Below are 20,034 nucleotides of genomic sequence, written 5' to 3' on the forward strand. Positions count from 1 at the left end.
GATGCAACCTACAATCTGTGACATTCAGTCCTTCAGCATCTCCTCACAAGATAAAGCAGTTGTACCAGCCACCTGCAGTCAAAGCCACCAGCAGATTGGAGAAGGTAAAAAGCTGGAAGGGAAATCTCAGCTGCCCTCCAGGTTCCTTAATAATGGTCACTGTTCACAGCCTAAATAAAACACCCAGAAAAACCAGGACCCTGGGCATCTTATTGTAAGGTTGATTAATTACAAGCCATCTAAAAGTACCAGCAAAAAGATACAAAACCACAAATAAAAATAAATGAGCCAAAGGCCACACTGAGTGTGGTTTGGATTTCCTAACCCCACTGATGCAAAACAAGGAGGCAGCACCAATACTTCACCCTCCATCTTCACCAGGGCCTCACCACCCTCCTGCCCAGCTCCACTTTCATTATTATACCAAATAAATCAGATTAACTTAAAACAAGTAGGCTGCTTCAGTACCAGCTGGCTCCACACCCCACATCGTTCCCCCTCCATCCGCATCCACCGTGCTCCATCCTGGTGCCCCCATCCTCCCCCAGTCATTCTCCCTGCACCCCCCAATAACACCATCCTCATCCTCTCCTCAGGCCCCACCGCCACTGTCCCCCCCCGAGGACACCCCCTCGCCATCCCCTCACCTCGGCCCTCCCCTCAGCCCGGGGGTCCCGCTCACCTCCAGCTCCGTGTCCCCGGGCTCGGCCACCCCAATGATCTCGCTGGGCAGCTCGGCCAGGTCGGTGACCCGGATCAGCCCGTCGTGCAGGAAGATGGTCTCTTCCTTCACCGACAGCCACTGGGCCGAGTCGGTGGCCGCCGTGGCCGAGGCGCCCGCCGGGGACCCCATGGCGCGGCCGGCGGGGGGGCTCCGCAGGGCTGAGGCGAGGCGGGTCCCGCTAGCCCCCCATGGCGGGGGCAGGGCGGAGGCAGCAGGGTCCCCAGCGGCCTGGCTACCGGACAGCCGGAGCGCGGTGGGGAGCAGCGACGAGCGGCGCGTTGCCACCGCGGCGCCAGCGGATCGGAGGCCTCCGGGAGCCGCCGTGCCCGCCCGCAGCCACCACGTCCCGCTCCCTCCTCACACACACAGGTGACAGCGCGACGCCATGTTGGGGGCTGAGGCGGGCCCGGCATGCACCGCGCGAGGAACAATACACCCTCCCCCCCTCCCAGCCCCCGGGGCCCCGCCCCCCGCCGGGCCCGCCCCCCGGCGCCCCACGGTGCCGCCCCCGGAGACCCCGCCCCGCACCGACGGGCGGTCGCCCCAGGGTCTGAGCCGCGGTCCCCGTGGAGCCGTTCCCCTCAGCGCTTCAGCCCTGCACCGAGGGACGATCGTCCCAGGGTCTGAGCTGCGGTCCCCGTAGGGGCCGTTCCCCTCAGCGCTTCAGCCCTGCACCGAGGAGCGATCGTCTCAGCGTCTGAGCCGCGGTCCCCGCCTGTGCCGCTCCCCTCAGCGCCTCGTTCCCTCCCGCAATGGCCGCTCCCCTCAGCGCCTTCCTTCACCCAAAGGCGCCCGTGAGCTGCTCCCTGAGCGCCTCGGCCCGAGCGTGAGGCCGTTCCTCTCATAATCTCCCATTTCAGCCTCACCTTGGCTAGTCAAGGCCTCTCTGAAACGACCCTTTTTTTTCCCTAAGGACCTTATGTTCCCCAAAGGGTAGTTTCTCACCCTGCTGGCACCTCTGGCCATCCCTTTTTTGGCAGCCCCATTCTCCTTCCAGAATGACCTCTCGTTCTCCCTTCCCCTCCCTTGTCACCCTTCCATCACCTCCTCAAAGGAATCCTGTCACCTCCCAGCAAGCCTTTTCCCGAAGGACTTGTGAGCGAGCAGGTATGTCCCTTAAAATCCAACCTACAGAGTTAGCCATGCCATGGGGATGCCAGAGGGCATGAGGCAAACGGTTCACAACACCGCAGTGTGTGTGGAAAAAAGGAGATCCAAAGAAAAATTGACCCTTCTGCCTCTCAGTCTCTTTTGGGTACCATTGTGTAACCTTCCCCAGTTTCCATCAATCTAATTTCACACCTGGGTGCCTCAGCCCTGCACCCGAGACTGTTCAGAGAGGCACAAAGTGTCACAGACAGCTGTACCTGGTTGTTCAGCTTGTGAGACAAATCATGTTAACGACAAAGGCACGATGATAAATGTTAAATATTTTTAGCTTATAATTAACTGTGGGGATTCCCATTGTAAGTGGCTGCTTTTCATTAACCGGTGGCTGTACACAGCAGAACAGAGACGGAGAGCTACAGATTTATTTACCTGTTTGATCAAATTAAATTGTTTAATACATTAGTGCATTATGACAAATGTGCTGTGGTATTGGAGGAAAAGCGTATTCAAAGCTGTAGTAAAATGAGATCTACCGCCAATGCTTTATGTCCTCTTAAATCTGGTAGGGAAGAAGCACTTTTTACATGTAATGGGCCACCACTCAACTTAGGACCCACACAAAGCATCTTTGTATAATGGATTCAGCAGCATGAGAATTCACACAATTGCGTAGTTTGTCTCTGAGGCCAGTTCAGACAACACAGGGTTCAGGTGAGTTTATACACGTGGTTTGTTACAGGTCTGTATGGTAGCTCAGTACGCTATATTTGGTAGCACATCACTGCCGTTGGACAGCAGAAGAGTCTCCAGGCTTGGTTTGATTACAGAAATAGATATTATTTGCCTCTGTGCTAGAGTGTCAGTTTTGCATAGGGAGAGTGCAGAGAGTTGGTATCAAAGGTTTTTGTTGGGGAGAGACTGTTCATGGGCATCTGTTATTTTTGGTCAAGACATGACACAGAACAATGGCTGCAGATGGACGTACCCATAGATATGAAATCCACCCCAATCCTCCTGTGTGAGCCCTGCTAATGCTCAGAAGAGAGAGAAAGCTGAAATTTGAAGATTTTATGGCAGGTGGGATGTGGCAGCTGAGTTCTGGCAGTTGAGATAAGCTGCGCTCACGAGGTCTACTTGGAGGAATGGGAAGGCTGCTGAGGTTAGATTAGTCACAGTATTTCATTGCAAGATAGTGACTGGTGTTATTGTTTTATTACCAGAGTAGGAGTTTTCCATTGTTTTCATTAATTCACGTGAGACAGGAATAGAGGAAAATAAACAAAGTGTGTATACATTTTAGAGGGAATAACCCTGAAAAAAAACCCTGTCTTTAAATTTTTGTAGTACTATCATTCTGCTAGTTGAACATCTTCCACATAATCAATACAAATAGCAGAGCTGAAAGCATAATGGGATGTTCACAAGCAACACTCATGCCAGGAAGGCTTGTCAACAGAAGGGATTTGCAGTGTTTTGCAGAGGTGGCTGAGTTTTGGATGTATCTGTTGTTCTCCAAAGGACTGTTTCACAGGCTGGGTAACCCCCTGGCTGAAAATTCTTTGTCTCCAGCTCTCACGTGCTCTTTCCAGGGCCTTCTGGACAGCTTTAACCCAGAGGAATATGGTTGTCACGGTAGCTCCCAGATGGAGAATCAGGGTTGGATAGAGCTGTCAATTCAATCCACTAATTGCTTTGAAATACAAACCAAGGCCTTGTGTTTGAACAAGGAGCTGACTCGGAGCCGGAGGAGAGGCATATGTAACTGCGGGTGCGTTCACACGAGGCGGAGCACGGAAAGAGGTGTGTGGCTGAATTATATCCTGGCCAGGGGCTGCACTTTGTCATTCAGCTGGGGGCTGGTGAACAATTCTCACAGCGAGATCCTGATACATGTGGTTTTGTGTGGTGAGTAACCTGAACTGTCCCTGAGTGGAAAGCAGACCACTTAACTGGGAACTGGAGATGGTGCAGGCAATTTAGAAATCCCTTTTAGCTGGATTTCTGTGAAGGCATCCCAAGCCAAACAGAGGGGATGTTTACCATTTTATAGTTATTTATTTGCTTATTTGGATTTCTTCTGAATTGTATTGATTTGACAATTCAAAGTTTAAAATCAGTTATTGAATTAATCTAATGCCATAAAACTGAGAAATGTGCCCTGTTCTCCCTCAGTGCAGGCAAATAAAATAATTACTAGTAAATATAAAATTTACTAAATTATTTTAGTTGCCCACCATTCAGGAATTATCAGTACGTTATACAGTCTGTAAGTTTACATAGCATGGAATGCTGACATAGCTTTCTACATTAAAAGTTCAGTATTGGGGCCCTGTAATGAATTCAGCCAATATAATGCAGCTTTTCTGGCATCTGCTGCAGAAGATGTTGTATAATATAACAAAAAAAAAATTATTTTTGTTCCACAAATCACCATAAAATGTCAGCCACAGTAACTTCAATGTAGTATTCAGAGGTGTACTGCAGTAACTGCAAAGAAGTCTCGTACTACATTATGGGAGATGTTGCAACTTAAAAACCGGACTAGAATAACTTTTTGACATAAGTCATCAAGGTGAAGAAATAAAATCCTTAACTTGTAAATATGCTTGTAGAGAAAACCAGTCTTTTGCTTTAATTCTTTTGGAGCAGGTGGGCGGCTGCTGCTGTGGCTGCGGTCGTGTCCGCCTCTGGAGACCTGATTCTGGAATGAGTTTCTTTACGTGCAGGTCCTGCAGCTGAATGGGCCATTGTGCATCTCTGTGCATCATAGTTACTGAGATTTACCCAAAGATGTTCATGGTCTATGGGCAAAAATTCAGTCCCATAAGGTGAAAATGGAAATTCACCATTCTTGCCTCAAAATTACTTCTTATTTGCCTATTAGGTAATGGAATTTAAAGGACCATTGTCTCACTCTCCAGTTTAATTTTGTATTAACAGCTATAACATATGGTGGAAACTCTTTGCTGTATATCTTTCTGGTAATTTAGAAATGGCAGTTTCAGTTTTAATGACCATTGTGGCACTAAGAAACAGAAGAAATAGTTTCTATTTTTATGTGATCTGCAATAACCAGATTTCCGTACCCAGAAACCTGTCTCCTCTGCCTAGTAGAGTTATTTAGTGAGCTTGAATGCCATCCTTAATAAGGCCACGATGCAAGGAATACTGGCATTTCTTGGCACACTAACTATGATTAAAAATACAGTTTCTTCATTTTCCTTCAATTAAAACTTAGGAAGAACTGAGGTGGAAAAAAATCAGAGAAAAAACAAACTAGGCAGTGAAAGAAAAAAAATCAAACTTCAGAAATATATTTTAGTCGCTAAGGAGAAATATTCACATTTTTCTCAGTTTGATATATTAGCAATAATCTCTGCAGAAGGTGCTGACTGATACCAAGGTAGGCTTGAGGAAGGAAGAACAAATAAAAAGAGATTTTTATTAAAATGAATAAGGACAATGTTATTATAGGAAACATGAGTATGAATCACCTACCTCGCAAACATAGCCTTAGTTAAATTGGACATGAAATAAATGTAAATTATAGAATCATAATAAAAGTGCTGGAATGTTTTCTTAGAGGCAACCCGAGCCAGTGCTGTGACACGAGGTGTAACTACGCTACTTGTGACACATACTTGTCCCATCTCTTCCATTACTGAATTGTCATTACAGTTAGAGAGTTTCCTAATACTTAATTGAACTTGTGTTACTGTAATTTAAGGCTTTTCATTTTTTTCAGCTGTTGTAGGCAGAGAGAACAGTTTCTTTCCTTCCTCTTATGTGCAGCCTTTTTCATGTGCGAAGGCTGTGACCATAACTCCTCTCCGTCATCTCTGCACTAAATAATCCCTGTCCTTTCAAACTTTCTCTGTAGACCATGTACTCTGGAAGTCTGAACATTCTTCTGCTCTTTGGGGTTTCCTCCAACTTGTCCACATCTCCCTTGAGCTGCTGGTACTTTAGATGAAGCCTTCAAAGTGTGAAATGGTTTGGGCAGATTTCCGTTTTTTCGATGCAATACTCCTGGTAAGTGTCTCAGCATCGTCTTTGCTTTCTCTGCAGCTGTATGGCATTGTTGACTCATACTGGGCTTGTAAATGAAATAACAACTTAGGCTTAAATTCTGTTTGCAGTATTTCACATGCACAAACAAAGCAAGTTGGCATTTAGCATTACTCTCAATAATCTTGTGCCTCATTTTCTTATTCAAGAACTTAACGCAAGAAGCCTTTTGTGGAGGGAAGTATTTAAATGCTGCCCATCGGTGAGGAAGAGTGGCTGAGAGCTGAGCACACCCCTTAGTGGTTGTCCTGAATTTCTGAATCGCTAATGTCTCAGAAGACTCATTATTAATATCCAAAAATAGGTAGGTTTTAAATACAGCTATTCTGTACTGTTTTAAAATTCAGCCTTCCTGAATAGTGGTGCAGTAAAACGAGGAAAAAAAATAAACGCAAAAAAGTCTGCTAAAATATTCTACTCAATATTGTTAAAGTATAAATGTAACAAGGTTGATTTTTATAATTAATAGAAATTATTACAAGGTCTACTTTATAAAGTGTTTCTCGGGGTTTGGGGTTTTAAATTGACAAAATCTCTAGCAGTACATCATACAGAAAATGAGAATTATTAATCCCTGGATCACACTGCTGTCCCAGTGCAGGGTCCCGATGCGTGAAGAGGCAAACAGGACGTCGACTCCTCCGGGACACGGGTGTGGTGATCCGCCAGGGCTGCTGTCTGATTCATTAAACTCCCTGAGACATTAATTCAGTGCTGATTGAAGCATGTTGTCAAACCTGCCACCAGGGTTCCCGCGGGAGGATGAGGATGTTCACATCACCAAAGGAAACGTGAAGTGTGGGGATAGGAGCTGCAGCTGCATCGCAAGGCAGGGAAGCATCTTATCTTCAATTTGCAGGTGCTGAGAAGGGGACAAGCTGCCTGGGATGGGTCACCAACGCTCTGCTGGGAGAAATCTGTCCCTGGTTAAGCAGCCAGCTGGTTAACTAGCTGACTAGCTTCACGGGGTGGGTGGGGAGGTGAAGTTCATATTCCTTTACATTGAACAAGAGCTGTAAGGAACAAGATCTGTATTTCACAAAACTTAGAGAATCAAAGAATGGTTTGGGTTGAAGGGACCTTCAAAGCTCATCCAGTGCCACCCCTGCCATGAGCAGGGACATCTGCACCAGCTCAGGTTGCTCAGAGCCCCGTCCAGCCTGGCCTGGGATGTCTCCAGGGATGGTTCATCTACCACCTCTCTGGCCAACCTGGGCCAGGCTCTCACCACCCTCAGTGGAAAACATTTGTGGAAGAAATGAGCTCTGTCTCCCCGTCAGGATGGCCCTTCACAGGCATTGTCTCAAAGTTGACTGAGAACTGGGCAGAGTTTTACAGAATATTTATCAAAAATGTTTAATCCCAATCTGAATAAAAAGCTGAAATTCTGGCATTTGTGATATAACATTTCAGGGGAAAAAGTATGTTTCAGGACAATTAACTTGTTTCAGGACAATTAACTTATTTCAGTTTTCTTTTTATTCCAATTTTACTTTATATTGTGTAAGATTTTTATTTAATACATATGTTGTATTGTTTTAGTTTATATGATATAATTTCATCATGATTTTGATGCTGAATAAAATTAATATTGAAATGAAAACTCCAGAAATCTGTTTTAACATGGTACTTAATATTTTCAAAATGAGGTTTTGTTAAGTATGATTCATTCACAGAATGAGTTGATTTCAATTACTGGCAAATTTTCTGCCAGCTGTACATTTTCTTAAAATCTCCCATATCATTAAAACTGGCTTATGGACAGCCTGTATAATGTTGCAGAAAAAATATTGTTGTGACATCTACAGGAGTTTATATTTTATTTATAATTTATTTATCCTTATTTATATCATTACTGGCAATAGAGAAGATTTTTAAATTATCCTACATGTATCCTAGTACCTTTTTACATCCGCCCGTGTGATTTGGCAATGTTGGGAGTAAAACCCACAACTCATTACATGTTATTCATCCAAAAATGACTTACCTTTTGTAAGCCCATCTCCAACTAAGGATAACTGGCGAGGGTGTTACAAAATAGAGAACTGTCACGAGAGAGTCTGAAACAACAGGACACCAAAGAAAACAGCCAGAGCAGGATTTGAAATGAGAATTTTGAATGAGGTGGCTTTTGAACTTTTATTATCTTTGTCTTTTACTTGAAATTCACAAATCAGTTCCAAGATCCTGTGAAGTCTTAATTAGCAGGTTTTCACAGGTGTTGCAGCACTAACTACCCTTTCTTGTAAGAAAAGGAAGCCAGGTCAGTGCATCCCAGGCCTGAGAAAATGCTGTAGTCTGTACTGATTTTCTCTTCAGCAGTGACAGACATTCAAAACAAACTTAAATCTGAGAGCCACTAATTGAGAACTGAAACCATGCAGTGCAAATTGGAACGCCTTTTTCTCCGGGGAGAGCAATTTTGCTCTCTGTGTGGGGTTGTTTTGCAGCTATAAGTGGCCACATCTCCAAAGGTGCTCTTCTCGTAGTGCCTACCGCCCCTTTCTTGCTTTCTTGAAGTGTTTCTCCTGTTCTTTCCAATATCTATTTCCTCTAATTTCTAGCCAATAATCTACTTTTAAAGGAAGAGTGAGAACTCTTATACAATGAACTCACAACCTGATGGAATAAAAATAGGAGGTAGACAAACAGAAAAGCGTGTAGATGTATGCTGTGGTTTGTTGGTGAAGGGATGGTGCTGATTTCTGTGAGAGGTGCAATCTTCCCATGCTCACTATGACTCACCTGCTTTTCCCTCTGTTCCTTACAGCCAGATGGCATAAACCGGTGAAGGCCAAATAATTCACAATTCTACAGACCGGCCCCCGATAAAACCAGGATGGTTGAAAATCTTTTCATGTTGCTACAGGTAGGATGGTTTCTTAATTTGAAATATTGTAGAGTTGGGTTCATGGATGCTGCAGTGGAATGTCAAATGCTAATGAAATCCTGATCTTGACAGATAAAAGACTTTCCTGGAATTGTTTTATGAACCCTTGATTTCACGCCTAACAACATTGCAGTGTTTCTTTGAAAAGAACAACATCACAAGTAGCCTACAGATAAACCATGAGGATCAGTTAATTGCCCTTCAACTAAAATAACACCGCGAGCAATCATTCAACAGGACTGAGAGCAGCGCTGTCAGTCACCCAAAGCCAACCGGCTGTTTTGAGGACGGTACCAGCATTGCCGCCTTCATTAGAGTGTAGGTCCACAAATAGCATCAGCCCAGGTTTCACGTGCAGTACAGCGACCACATGACGTATATCGTGCACATTCCTCCCTTCTTCCAGATTGTTGTCATATGGCTGATGATTGGGCATGACAAACACATAAAAAAGCCAGGTTTTAGGCTTGATTATCCAGTCTCCGCAGGCTTGGTGCGGTAGCCAGTTGAGTGACGTGAGAAGTTGCAGCTCGAGGTGACAGGATGGGGAGAAGGCTAGAAATTCTAATGAGTGTTCTTATCAGTCCGCGGGAGACAGCTGCTCAGCTGGGGACACTTCTCAGGTACTTGTGAAATCGGCTGTTATTTCAAGTAAGCCCAAGTCACATAATTTGTGATGTTATTTGTATTTTTTTCTCTTTATTTTTTTTTGTTTGATTCAAGCTGTTAGCCCATTTGGAGATTAGTGGGTTGCCTGCGTTAGAAGACAGTTACATGGTGATGCTAGTCATCGCCTTGATGAAGTCCTGTTTATTTACAAAGCATGAAAAGTCTTCTTTCCTAGACTGCTGGCTTAAGTAAACCGCAGATTTTTGTTCACAGTGCTTTGACCCAAGCCGCTATTTTGACCAAAAAAAAAAGGTTCTCTTGCATCAGCAGCCTCAAAATGCAGTTTTCTTTTTTCTCCCTCTGTGTCCCTACTATGTGCATGTGGGTTTTTTTTCTCTCAAACAAACACAAAGCTCCAGATTTCAAATGCCTTTTTGCACTTTCTGTGTCCGTCCAGAGGGAAACCATGCGGATAATGGACAATGTACAGAAGCTTTGCCATGTGCCTGTCATTTGAGTAATAGTTGCTGTTGTTTCAGTTCCCCGATTCTAGAAGGGCATTGGTTTACTTTTTGTGCTTATTTTAAGGAACAATTACGGTTACTCACTGATTTCTATGAAATTCCATGACATAGATCTTCATTTCAGCTTAGCAAGACATTCACACCAGTAATTTTAATATTGATTTTACCTAAACATCTCCAGTGCAACATTTTGAGGGTGCATCATTCTTTTTAGAGCCTTCCTATTTCCTTGTTCTGAAAAATAACCTTCCTCCCTTGTATATCAAGGACTTGCTGCCTAGGACTGGTTTTTAGTCCATTTTATCTTTATGTTTTATTTCCTCATGTGAAAACAGGCATTTTGAACAATAGGACACCATGTATAGCACATGGTGATATCTGAAAGCCTTAAATTTAAAAACAATTACATCCTAAGTGCATCTGTCAAGAGAATGGAAAATCTCTTTATCAGGTAGTACTCACAAAATGGATGAAGACGGAATTGCTTCTGGTTTAGTCTCCTATTTTCTTCATGAGGTTTAAATCCTTTCCTTTTGCAACCTGGTGTGGTTCTCTGCATCCCACTGACTTACTCCAGTGGATTGAATAAATCATTTTACCTTTGTGTACGGTTTCTCGGTGTTATAATGGCAGTTTTTACCTCTGTTGGGTGTCAGGCGGCCAATGTGCTCAGTGAATGTAAAGTATGAGAAGTTGTTTATTATGATCATTAGAAAAAAATCAGCAGACAAAGGGCTAGAAACCCTAATTGGACAAAATGTGGAAACACAGAATGTCACCAGAGACTCTAAATCTCTTAGCTGTACTGTCCTGTACAAATATAATGGACTAAGTTCTGCAAAAAAAATGACATTACACCTGATAAATAGGACATTTATTCTTCATGCCACCTGTGCCAGAACACGACACAATGTTCCTATTTTTTAGTATTAAATGTTGATATGATCTCAGTAGAGAAAGAATAGAATAATGGATCAGGTTCCCTCCCAAGTGTCATGCAAGGATAGACATTTTATTCTTTTATGTGTGTTAGAGCATTGTCATAAATTGTATGTCTGCAGTAGTTTAAAACACTTCTTCAGACCCAATAGGAGAAAGCGTTAGCGCTGTTCTGCAGGTATGTGAGCACTGAGCTCACTGAAATTAACTTACTTGCTCAGGATCACAAGGAAAATCAATATAGCTGGGAAAAAAAAATTGATTTCTTTAATCTCAAATAATATTTTGAATACCTTGCTTCCTCTCTTCTTATCATTATTACTACTAACAAGTATTTATGTTTGGTATGATGTGAACCATGGGTAGGTCATGGAAGTTACTGGCTGTTTGTACAATCCACCATGTAAAGTTGTTTCCCCTGAGAAAGATAAACCTTGAATTAATGGGGATAAAACTAGGATAAAATGAGCAAAAAAAGGCAGTCACCTGACAAAAATGTTTCCTAACTCGTCATCTGTGAGAGGGTTGAAACTAGACTGGTCTAAAAATAAAAACCCAAACCAATAAACTATGAAAAAGCAAGAAACAAGTAAGAAATGTCATGGTTGCTCCTTGGCAAGCACGTTAAATTCCACGTACAACCATCACAGACCAGCCCTGCGTGACTCAGTGCAAAGGTCGATTACAGCCAGTGGGACCGGCTCGCTTTGTTCTGAACAACGAGGAAAAAACCCAGCAAGAACTATTATGAACAAGATTTAACACTTAATTGCTCTGATTGTGCAAACAATGAGTTGTCAAGTGCTTAGTGCAGACTGTAATGCAGGAGAACTGCAGAAATCAAATGACCAGGTAAACAGTTCCCCTCTTCCTGGATCTTCACATTCCCACACAAAGTCAATGGGACCTTCAGCACTGTCCCCAAACCAGAACAGGAGCAGGAGCTCTCAATCCTGGACCCACATGATTACATCATTTACATGACCTGCTTCTTCCGGACGTTAATGATGGAAGAAAGTGCCGTGCAGTTTACATGACTCCTCTGTAGTTCTGCATCTCTTGGACTAAACCGTCCACGTGTCCATCTTGTAACAGCAATAGCTGATAAAATCGAAGGAGCCACTGATATTTGTAGGGCTGAATCCCCTGAGAATGGTGTGAGCTCTTATCTTACTGGGACTTTAAGAGCCTCAGTAACAGCCTTCATGGTGGGTCAGGGCAGAACTCTGCTGTCCAGTTTCAAACTGGGCAGGGTAATTTCTTGCCTGAAGTTTTAAGCGCTGGGTAGAAAACTGTAAAAACCAGTTTTGATCTTAAAAACCAGTTGATTTTAATATGGAGAGACCAGGAAGCCCTCTTTGCTGAAAGACAAGAAACAAAATGTACTGAAAGAAGAATATACAGAGAATCTGAAAGAAATTCTGGTAGTGAAATCCATTTGGATGTGGTTTCTAATGCTTGAATAATTTAAAATGAGAAGGGAATCTGCATTTGGAGAAGAGGAGAAGAAATTATTTTGCATTTGCTAGAAGGAGGCTGCCTAGGCCAGCTCTTCTCCATGAATGGTTTCTCAGCTGATCTTGCCTACATTTTCTGTGAGGCTAAAGCAGAGCTTCCTCCAGGTAGTGAATATAAAGAAACTGTCCCTAAATTTTATTTATTCTAGATTGAGCTTGTGGAGAGATCCAGAATGCCTTTTTGCAGAAGTGGGGCTGGGTATCCCAGTGGCAACAGTTGTGTGAACCATGATGAGAGGGAAAGCAGAGACCAGATGGAAAGATGCTGGAGGAAAAGGTTCAGCTGCCCCTTTGTGACAACACACATCCTATAGGTATCCTATAGCATAGGTGAACTGCATAGCTCATCACTGGATATTAGGTCACTTCACAGAGGCAGCCAATAGGTTAAAATAGGTGCCTGTAGATAATAAAGTGTTGCATCTTATCACCGGTTCCCTGAGAAAGCCAACATCCCTCTCTCTTTCCTCTCAAAATGATGCTTTATTATAATTACATATCACTTTATTAGGCAGCTGAAGCAAAGAGCACATTTGATGCTAATGAAGTGCTGCTGTGGTTGAGTCTGTCACTATTTTTGGACCTGCACATCTCCAGCACTTTTCATTGGGTGATGGAGGCTTTGGATGTCTCTGGCTTCTTCTGCGGGGGATGCTCAGCAAAAAGCAGTGACTCAGCGAGGCAGGACTGCAGAACTGTTTACATGCTTGGAATGAGAAAAGCTGCGGGACAGCGAGAACGCACACAAAAGCTCTTTATGTGGCGGAAGGATTTTTCAGGTAGCGGACAGTATTATCTAGATTGAAAAAGCCTTCTGAATATTCACTTTGTTTCTGCTTTGGTCATCTGGACAGTCCTTGTTTTTCCTCTTTTCCATCCCCCACCCCAGAGTATTTCAGAAAACAAGCCAGATTTCACAAGGCTTAAGGAAAATATTTGAGAGGTTAAGCGAGAGACAAATCACAGCTGTCCACTGGCTGCCTTATGACAGACGAGGGTTTTGCTGTCTCCATTTTCTGCAGCAAAGCCCGAGGAGCTGCTTGGCACGATTTAGTGTTAAAATTTGACTTAGCAGCTAGCTCCCCCAGCAGCAGGCCTGCTCCCACCTCAGCATTCGTCTGGTCCCACAGTGACTCAGCTCAGGGATCTAAACCAGCAGGAAAATATTCATTCCTCTCCCTCCCTACCTTGCAGGGCTGTGTCACTGGTCACCACCTGGTCAGACAGGTGACAGGACCGTGGTGAGAGACGCAATGAAGGACGGGAGAACATTCCTTCTGTGTTATCAAATCACTTCCTGACAAAACACAGGGAGACAAACCCTCCCAGTAAACAAGGTGAATAGTTCCAAGTATCATGTCACATCTTCTGATACACAAATGAGTAATCAATAATTATAGAAAACACCATTGTATCTAAATGCCCAGTTATTCTTAGACCAGCCCTGATTTGTTACTACAACTTCCCTGTTCCCAGAGGGGAGCGACTGAAGCACTAGAGCCTCTTGAGTGTCCTCTTAACCTCTGTGTGATGCAGTATATCTGCAGATTTTACAACACCACATGCTGCTACAAACTACTTTCATCAAGAGGTTTACTTGCCAGTTTTGAACTTCCATTTAAATGTTCCCACATACAATTTTTACTTCAAGTGAGCATTCTTAGCATAACGGGTTAAAGTCTTTGGTAGCATCAGTGAACTTCTCTTAGTACTAGCAGTGAGATGCGTGCAACACTTCTATGAGTTGAGTTGATTTATGCAAACAGGCCAGTTCATCACTGCAGTAAAATCTCACATCAACTTAAGAAACCTCTGATTACACCAATTACCCACCAAACCATATACAACAGAAGATGTAACTCATCCCAGATCTAGTTCTGATGACAGGGAAAATTACAGCGGCTCCACAGAGCAGAACCAAGCTTAGAGCAACACGAGATGCACCAGCAGGGCAGAAGTTGAGTGTTTGGACAAAGCTTGCTCACTGACTCCCTCTGCTGAACCACACTAATATTTAATGTTATCAATAGGAAGATGGAAGAGTAACCAGTGCAATATATGTACTTCCACACCCTAATGCTTGCCAGCTTCACTTGTAAAGGTGGCCATAGACTCTTGGGACAGGTATTCTGCAGGTGTCTGAGGTTTTGCATTGGCTCTGGAGCACACAAAGCCCAATTCCTCCTTCACCACAAATATGATGTTGCAGTTTCTGCCTCAGTGAGGGTCTTGTTACTCCTTTTTCTAGCCCATTTTCCTGCCACTCATATGAATTTGATGAAATCTCTACTCTCCATCAAGTTTGACCCCATTGGCTACTTCCAGCTAAGAATTAATGGGAAGACAGATGGTGCAGTTATATAAGCCTCGTTTCCTGCCTAGGTCTGGCTAAGAAAGAGCTCAAGCGTGCCAGAGTTGTTAATATGTACATCCTCGGTTTTTGTAAGAGCAGAGCTATCGCTACCCAAGCATCCTCTTCCAGATACCTGGTAACTGACCTCTACAGAGAAATAAAACAGACAGGACTGGCTCTCTCAACTCGCTTTCTGCCAGTTTTTGATATAAAAAAATTGTTAATACTCCAGAAAACTCCCACAATAAAAAAATACTTGCCTAGCACAGAAACAGATTGGTTTTTAACTCAATTCTGAGCCTACAGAATTAAAAATCATTGCTTTTTGATCTAAGTAGGTGGTATTATTCCCAACTTAAAGTGTTACATCTCACAAGGATAAACAAAGAATAGGAAAAAGAATATGGGATTTGGGAGGCAACATACATTCCAAATGGTGTTATGGTTCCAGGGATGATGTTACCCTGCAGAACTCCAAACTCTAGAGTATTCCCAGTGTTTCCGCTTCAAAATATAAGGCATAGCTCCTGAAAGGTTTCTTAAAAGTTCCTATATTTGCCGAGGCTTTTGTAGTGATTGATGGATCAAAGCTCTTCATCAGAAAAACCATCTCAATGCAGCTGTACACAAGCTTTAAAATGCTGATGAGTTTCTTAGCAGTGGTTTGTTGCCAAGATCTGTTTTTTCACAAAAGATACTGTTGAAACCAATGTTCTGGATAACCATGCAGAGAAATAAGCCAGCGCAGACATGGAGCTGGATTTTATTCTGCAATGTGTCCTGACAGTCAATCCAGGATTTATACCTGCTATTCCCAAGAGAAAATATTTCCCCCCCCTCCTCAGCTCAGTTAAGAAAGCTGAATTCCTGTTTATATTGAAGTTAAAAAAAACCCAACAATCACAAACCCAAACCAACAAAATAAAACCCCTACACCCAGAATTCTAGTAATCTACGTATATCCCCTCAGAATTTCATGCCACAGTTTTCCCATCCATTAAATAAGATGCATTGCAAGACTTGTGCAACACGTTCTGTTACAGATTGCAATGAAGACACCAGAAATCCTTTCTTTTTTCCCTTCAAATTTAATATGGTGCTTTCAGAACAGTTAGAACACCAGTTTGTGAGGATAGACTCCATTTGAGAGAGAGAATGTAGAACGCAGGTACCCACGGAGCTGAGGCACCTTCTTGATTCGCGCGAGGATCTGCGAATCCACTGCCTTCTGGTCTGTCTTGCGTTGCTCTGTTATCTCGTATTTCTATAAAGTACAAAGAATAACATTAAAGTCCTGCAGAGTGACTTCAGATTCTTTTACGGAGATGAGAAAATTCAGGGCAAACTGTGAGTTCTGGCATTTTCAGGAAACCTTTTCTCCATTGGTTCTAAATATGGGAAAGGTGGTACAAGCCTGGAGGTGGCTAAGAAAACTGAAGCTGCTGCTGGGCTTACGTTGCAGATATCGGAGCCAGCAGCACGCTGTTGGCAGGATCAAACCAGTAAAGGTGTTTTTTGGTCAAAAAAAGACAGACATTTACCTGGAATTATCAATGCTGTTGTTCTGCTAATGGACAAGGAGAAAAGAATCCCCAAATTTAAAACGGCTTTACCTCAATGCTGCTATATTAATTAATTTTAATGGCACTACCTCACTTTATTGAGGACCGCTTAAAATTCAATTGTCCATTTGTTTCATGGTATTTCCCCCTTTCCAGCCTATAAATAACGAGAACATTAAGAGAATGAGCAACCATGTTCCTTACTTCTTTTTCGGTGTCAAAGATCTCGCCTTCCTGGTGCTTGGGCTTACGCAGCCTCTTCTTCTTAAAGTAGGCATCAGTGAGATGCTTGGGAATTTTCACTCCAGAGATATCAAGCTTTGTAGATGTAGCAATAACAAATTTCTGATGGGCCCTACGCAGAGGGACACGATTGACAGCCAAGGGTCCTGAAGGCAGAGGAAGGACAGAAGAGGTTAGCTTGCTGAGGCAACAACCTCTGCTTCTAAGTTGAATTTTTGTAGTGCAGTTGATTAGTTTCTTCAGAGATGCCTACAGCTAAAATCTGATCAACAAAGCCCTTCCCACAGCCTCTGGAAAAGCCAAAAAATACTTCCTGATGTCTTCCAGGCTATTGGAACTTAATTATCTCCCCTCCACCTCCATCCCACTGGAAAGTAACAAAACATGATTCCGCATAGTTACATTAACATGCGATGCACCAAACCATCCACAAGCAGTTCTGTAGCGATACTAACCCAAGACAGACTTGAACTTAAAACCCCCGAACGAAAAAACCCATCATACTTAAGTAAAGTTTTTTACCTGTAACAAGCAAAAGGCCAGTTCCAAGCTGCTTCAAGAAGACGACACGCTGAAAAGAGATGTGACATTAGTCCTCAGGTTGCAGCACTGAAATACGGCAACCGAAGTGGCACCATGCCCATTTTACCGGTACCACTCGGCCTGTTTTACTGGTACAAGCATTGACAAAGCATCCTGGCTTAGGCACAACTGTGCAACTGGAGAAGTGACCATTGCATGAGGCAAAACACCAAACAGAGTTACCACATCTGTGACAAATTGTGACCCTTCACCATTTGAGGCTGTGCAAAGCCAATTATTATGATTTTATTTTTACATCTTTGCCTAGTCTAGAGGTTGGTGAGACAGCCATCCCACCTAAATTCTTTGTACAAGTTAAAGGCAAGAACTAGGCAAAACCCAGAAGGGCACCACAATGTACCACAGGGTCAGAGCCATCCCCTGGTTGCATTTTTCCCTTGTGGTCAAGATTTCCTTCCTTGAACAGCATTCCTTTCAGTAACGTGGAGTCAAATAATTCAAGAAAATAAAGGACGTTGGTTAAGATCTGTTAGTAAACATCATTAAGATGAAGAAAACAGCTTACTGTAACAATCAAGTGTTACCTTGATAATAATGAAAATGTAGCATAAGACAGAGTTCTGGCTTCATTGCAACAACAACAGAAACAGGCATCTGGTTTGCCATTCTGCAGCACAAAGTTTGCATGACATGAATCTACGCACTTCTCTGCAGTGCAGGAAAACTCTCTTAATTTCGTCTAGGCAACTAGACTAGCCAGTTTTACTTCCAGCTCTGTGCAGAAGAATATTAAAGATTTTTTCCTCTAAAAGCAAGATGAGAGAAAGCATTTACACAGAATTCACAATGTGCAGATTCATATCTCATGGCTGAGCAGAGTCCTGTGACACCAGTTCAGGAAACTTCTGCTCCCTCCAAACAGTTTCAGCGCAGAAAAGCTGCAAAGGCACCTTGAGAGTCCACATCCCCTGTTACCTTGCCTCTGTGACGCCCGGTCAGCAGGATCAGGACGGTTCCTGGGGTGATGGAGGCTCGCAGCCGCCTCTTGTGCTGGCAGAAGGGCTTTTTGCCGTGACTCAAAAGCTTGCGAGGAACATCTTCAGTGGGATAGTATCTGGGCTAGAAAAAGAGAAGCAAAATGTTGGATCACCCTGTATTCCAAGAGACAGAAAGCTTTTGCTACAGTTTAAACTTATCCTTTCATAAGGGTATTTTTTTTAAGCTGCAACCTGCACTTCAGGAACACATTGAGTATTTTCTGTACAATTACACAACAGTGAAAGCAGAGACCAGCTCTGTATTTCTGCACATCCTCCCAGTTCAGCACAGCAACACAAATGGCAGAGGACAAACCCACTTTTGCCCCAACCGAGGGGCACATCAGCTCATCAAAAGTTACACGTAACAGCATCAAACTGCCAGCGCCTGTGTTCTTTTTCTCACCATTTTGCGGATTTTAACCACACGGCTGCCTCCATTCTTGTCCCCACCAACTGGCTTGGTGATGGTCGCACGTGGCTTTTCTTTCTTTTTCTTTTCTATCTGTAGGCAAAGAAAATGGAAAACAGATGAAATTTCAAACCAAAGTCACCACAAAAAACATGAGTATTTAAACACAGTAGTTATTGTCCTACCTTTGTTTCTGGAGCAGTGTACTTGCGCTTGTACAGTGCTTTTCTGGCATACATGGCTGACCGGGAGTATCTCCCGATCCCCCGTGCCAGGACAGGGTTGCGGCTGGCATGATGCTTCTTCACCTTCTTCTTCTTCTCGCCCGCATCCTTCTGGGTTGCCTTCGGCGCAGCCGGCGCCTTCTCACCCGTCTTCTTCTTGGGCTTTTTCTCACTGGCTGCCTTCTCACCCGCCATCTGTGGAGCCAAATCAACCAGAAATTAGGAGTTGTGCAGAGGAGTGCCTAAACTGCAGAAACAAAATAAATTAGAATTTTATCCTTCACACCATTGTAAGAACTGCAGAGTGAAACGCTGTTCTGCTTGCTGCACACCCACCCGTTACACCAAATGCTCCTCCACGTTACAGCTCCAACTTCACCGAACGCATCCGAGCCCTCCTCGGATAGAAGCCCAAGAGAACGCGAGCAGACGCCGAGACCGAAGCCACCCTCTTGTCCGCGGGGGGTTCACAGCCACCCCGGGCTCGGGACAACCCCCGGCCCCGCTGGAGCTGCCGGGCCCTGCCACACCGCCGGGCTACGCCAGCTCTCCCCAGGCTACGGCTCAGCCCTGCGGAGGTCTCCAGCCCCAGCCCCAATTCCTGCTCCTCAGCCGGGCCCCGGCGCGTCCCAGGAGGCGCTGGCGCGGCCGGTGAGGCCCAGTCCGACCCCGCAGCCAACTGCGGCCTGGCCCGGCCGGAGGAGGCTTAACCTCCCGCTCCACCCGCGCCCCATATCGGTCCCTGGGCCCCATCGCAGCCTCCCTGCGGGCGCCGGGCCGGGCCCGTGAGCCCAGCACAGCCACCCGAGGGCAGATGGCGGCGGATGGCGCCCGCTGGGTCCCGGCCCTGCCCGCCGCCGCTCCGCCATTCTTACCTTCCGGGGAGGGAAAGGGACCTACATCCGGGTACAAGTGGCCTAAAGAGAGCACGGCGTCTGACGTCACCGCGCCGGCCGCAGAGCACGCTGGGAGTTGTAGTCCGAGCGAGTCAGCCTCTGTCCCGGCCAGTCCCAGGTCACCGGGGAGGGGGCAACACCGGACACCCGCGTTCCACCTCGGGGGAGGCTGCGTGGCGACCAGCGGCTCCGGGAGCGGGGATCGCGGCCCTGCTGCTGCCTGACCCACTCTCTAGCTCAGGCACCACCGAGGTAACGCTCCACCCGACCCCTTCCCCGCCCAGCTTCACGGGACGAGGCTCTGCCACCGAGCCCGCTCGCTCCCGGGCACCCTTCCTTGGGAGGCGGGGGCGGGCCGGCGGCGCAGCCTGATGACGCACGGG

The 20,034-nt window shown here is 44.8% G+C and overlaps 2 protein-coding genes and 1 long non-coding RNA gene across 6 annotated transcripts in view; 1 reads left to right on the plus strand and 2 right to left on the minus strand.

Annotated features, from left to right (window-relative positions):
• Window positions 1–1,099, minus strand: part of HECTD4 (HECT domain E3 ubiquitin protein ligase 4) — a 68,316-nt gene extending 67,217 nt beyond the window's left edge. For all 4 annotated transcript variants that reach the window (XM_065033463.1, XM_065033459.1, XM_065033460.1 and 1 more), the window contains exon 1: window positions 683–1,099. In XM_065033463.1, coding sequence (XP_064889535.1) covers window positions 683–853 — 171 coding nt within the window. In that variant the 5' untranslated portion in view covers window positions 854–1,099. The remainder of the gene's footprint in view (window positions 1–682) is intronic.
• Window positions 1,100–1,248: 149 nt separating this feature from the next.
• Window positions 1,249–7,505, plus strand: LOC110357632 (uncharacterized). The gene is made up of 4 exons (XR_010466774.1): window positions 1,249–1,831; window positions 5,715–5,866; window positions 6,052–6,206; window positions 6,499–7,505. It is a non-coding gene; the product is annotated as an uncharacterized LOC110357632 (long non-coding RNA).
• Window positions 7,506–15,802: 8,297 nt separating this feature from the next.
• RPL6 (ribosomal protein L6) lies at window positions 15,803–20,020 on the minus strand. The gene is made up of 7 exons (XM_065033529.1): window positions 19,631–20,020; window positions 18,717–18,950; window positions 18,526–18,624; window positions 18,058–18,201; window positions 17,062–17,110; window positions 16,501–16,685; window positions 15,803–15,998 (listed from the first exon to the last, which is right to left on the minus strand). The coding sequence occupies exons 2-7, from the start codon at window positions 18,948–18,950 to the stop codon at window positions 15,846–15,848; spliced, it is 864 nt and encodes a 287-aa protein (XP_064889601.1). The 5' UTR covers window positions 19,631–20,020; the 3' UTR covers window positions 15,803–15,845.
• Window positions 20,021–20,034: the final 14 nt, after the last annotated feature.

This window comes from Columba livia, chromosome 17 (assembly GCF_036013475.1).
Source record: "Columba livia isolate bColLiv1 breed racing homer chromosome 17, bColLiv1.pat.W.v2, whole genome shotgun sequence".
Taxonomy (NCBI): domain Eukaryota; kingdom Metazoa; phylum Chordata; class Aves; order Columbiformes; family Columbidae; genus Columba; species Columba livia.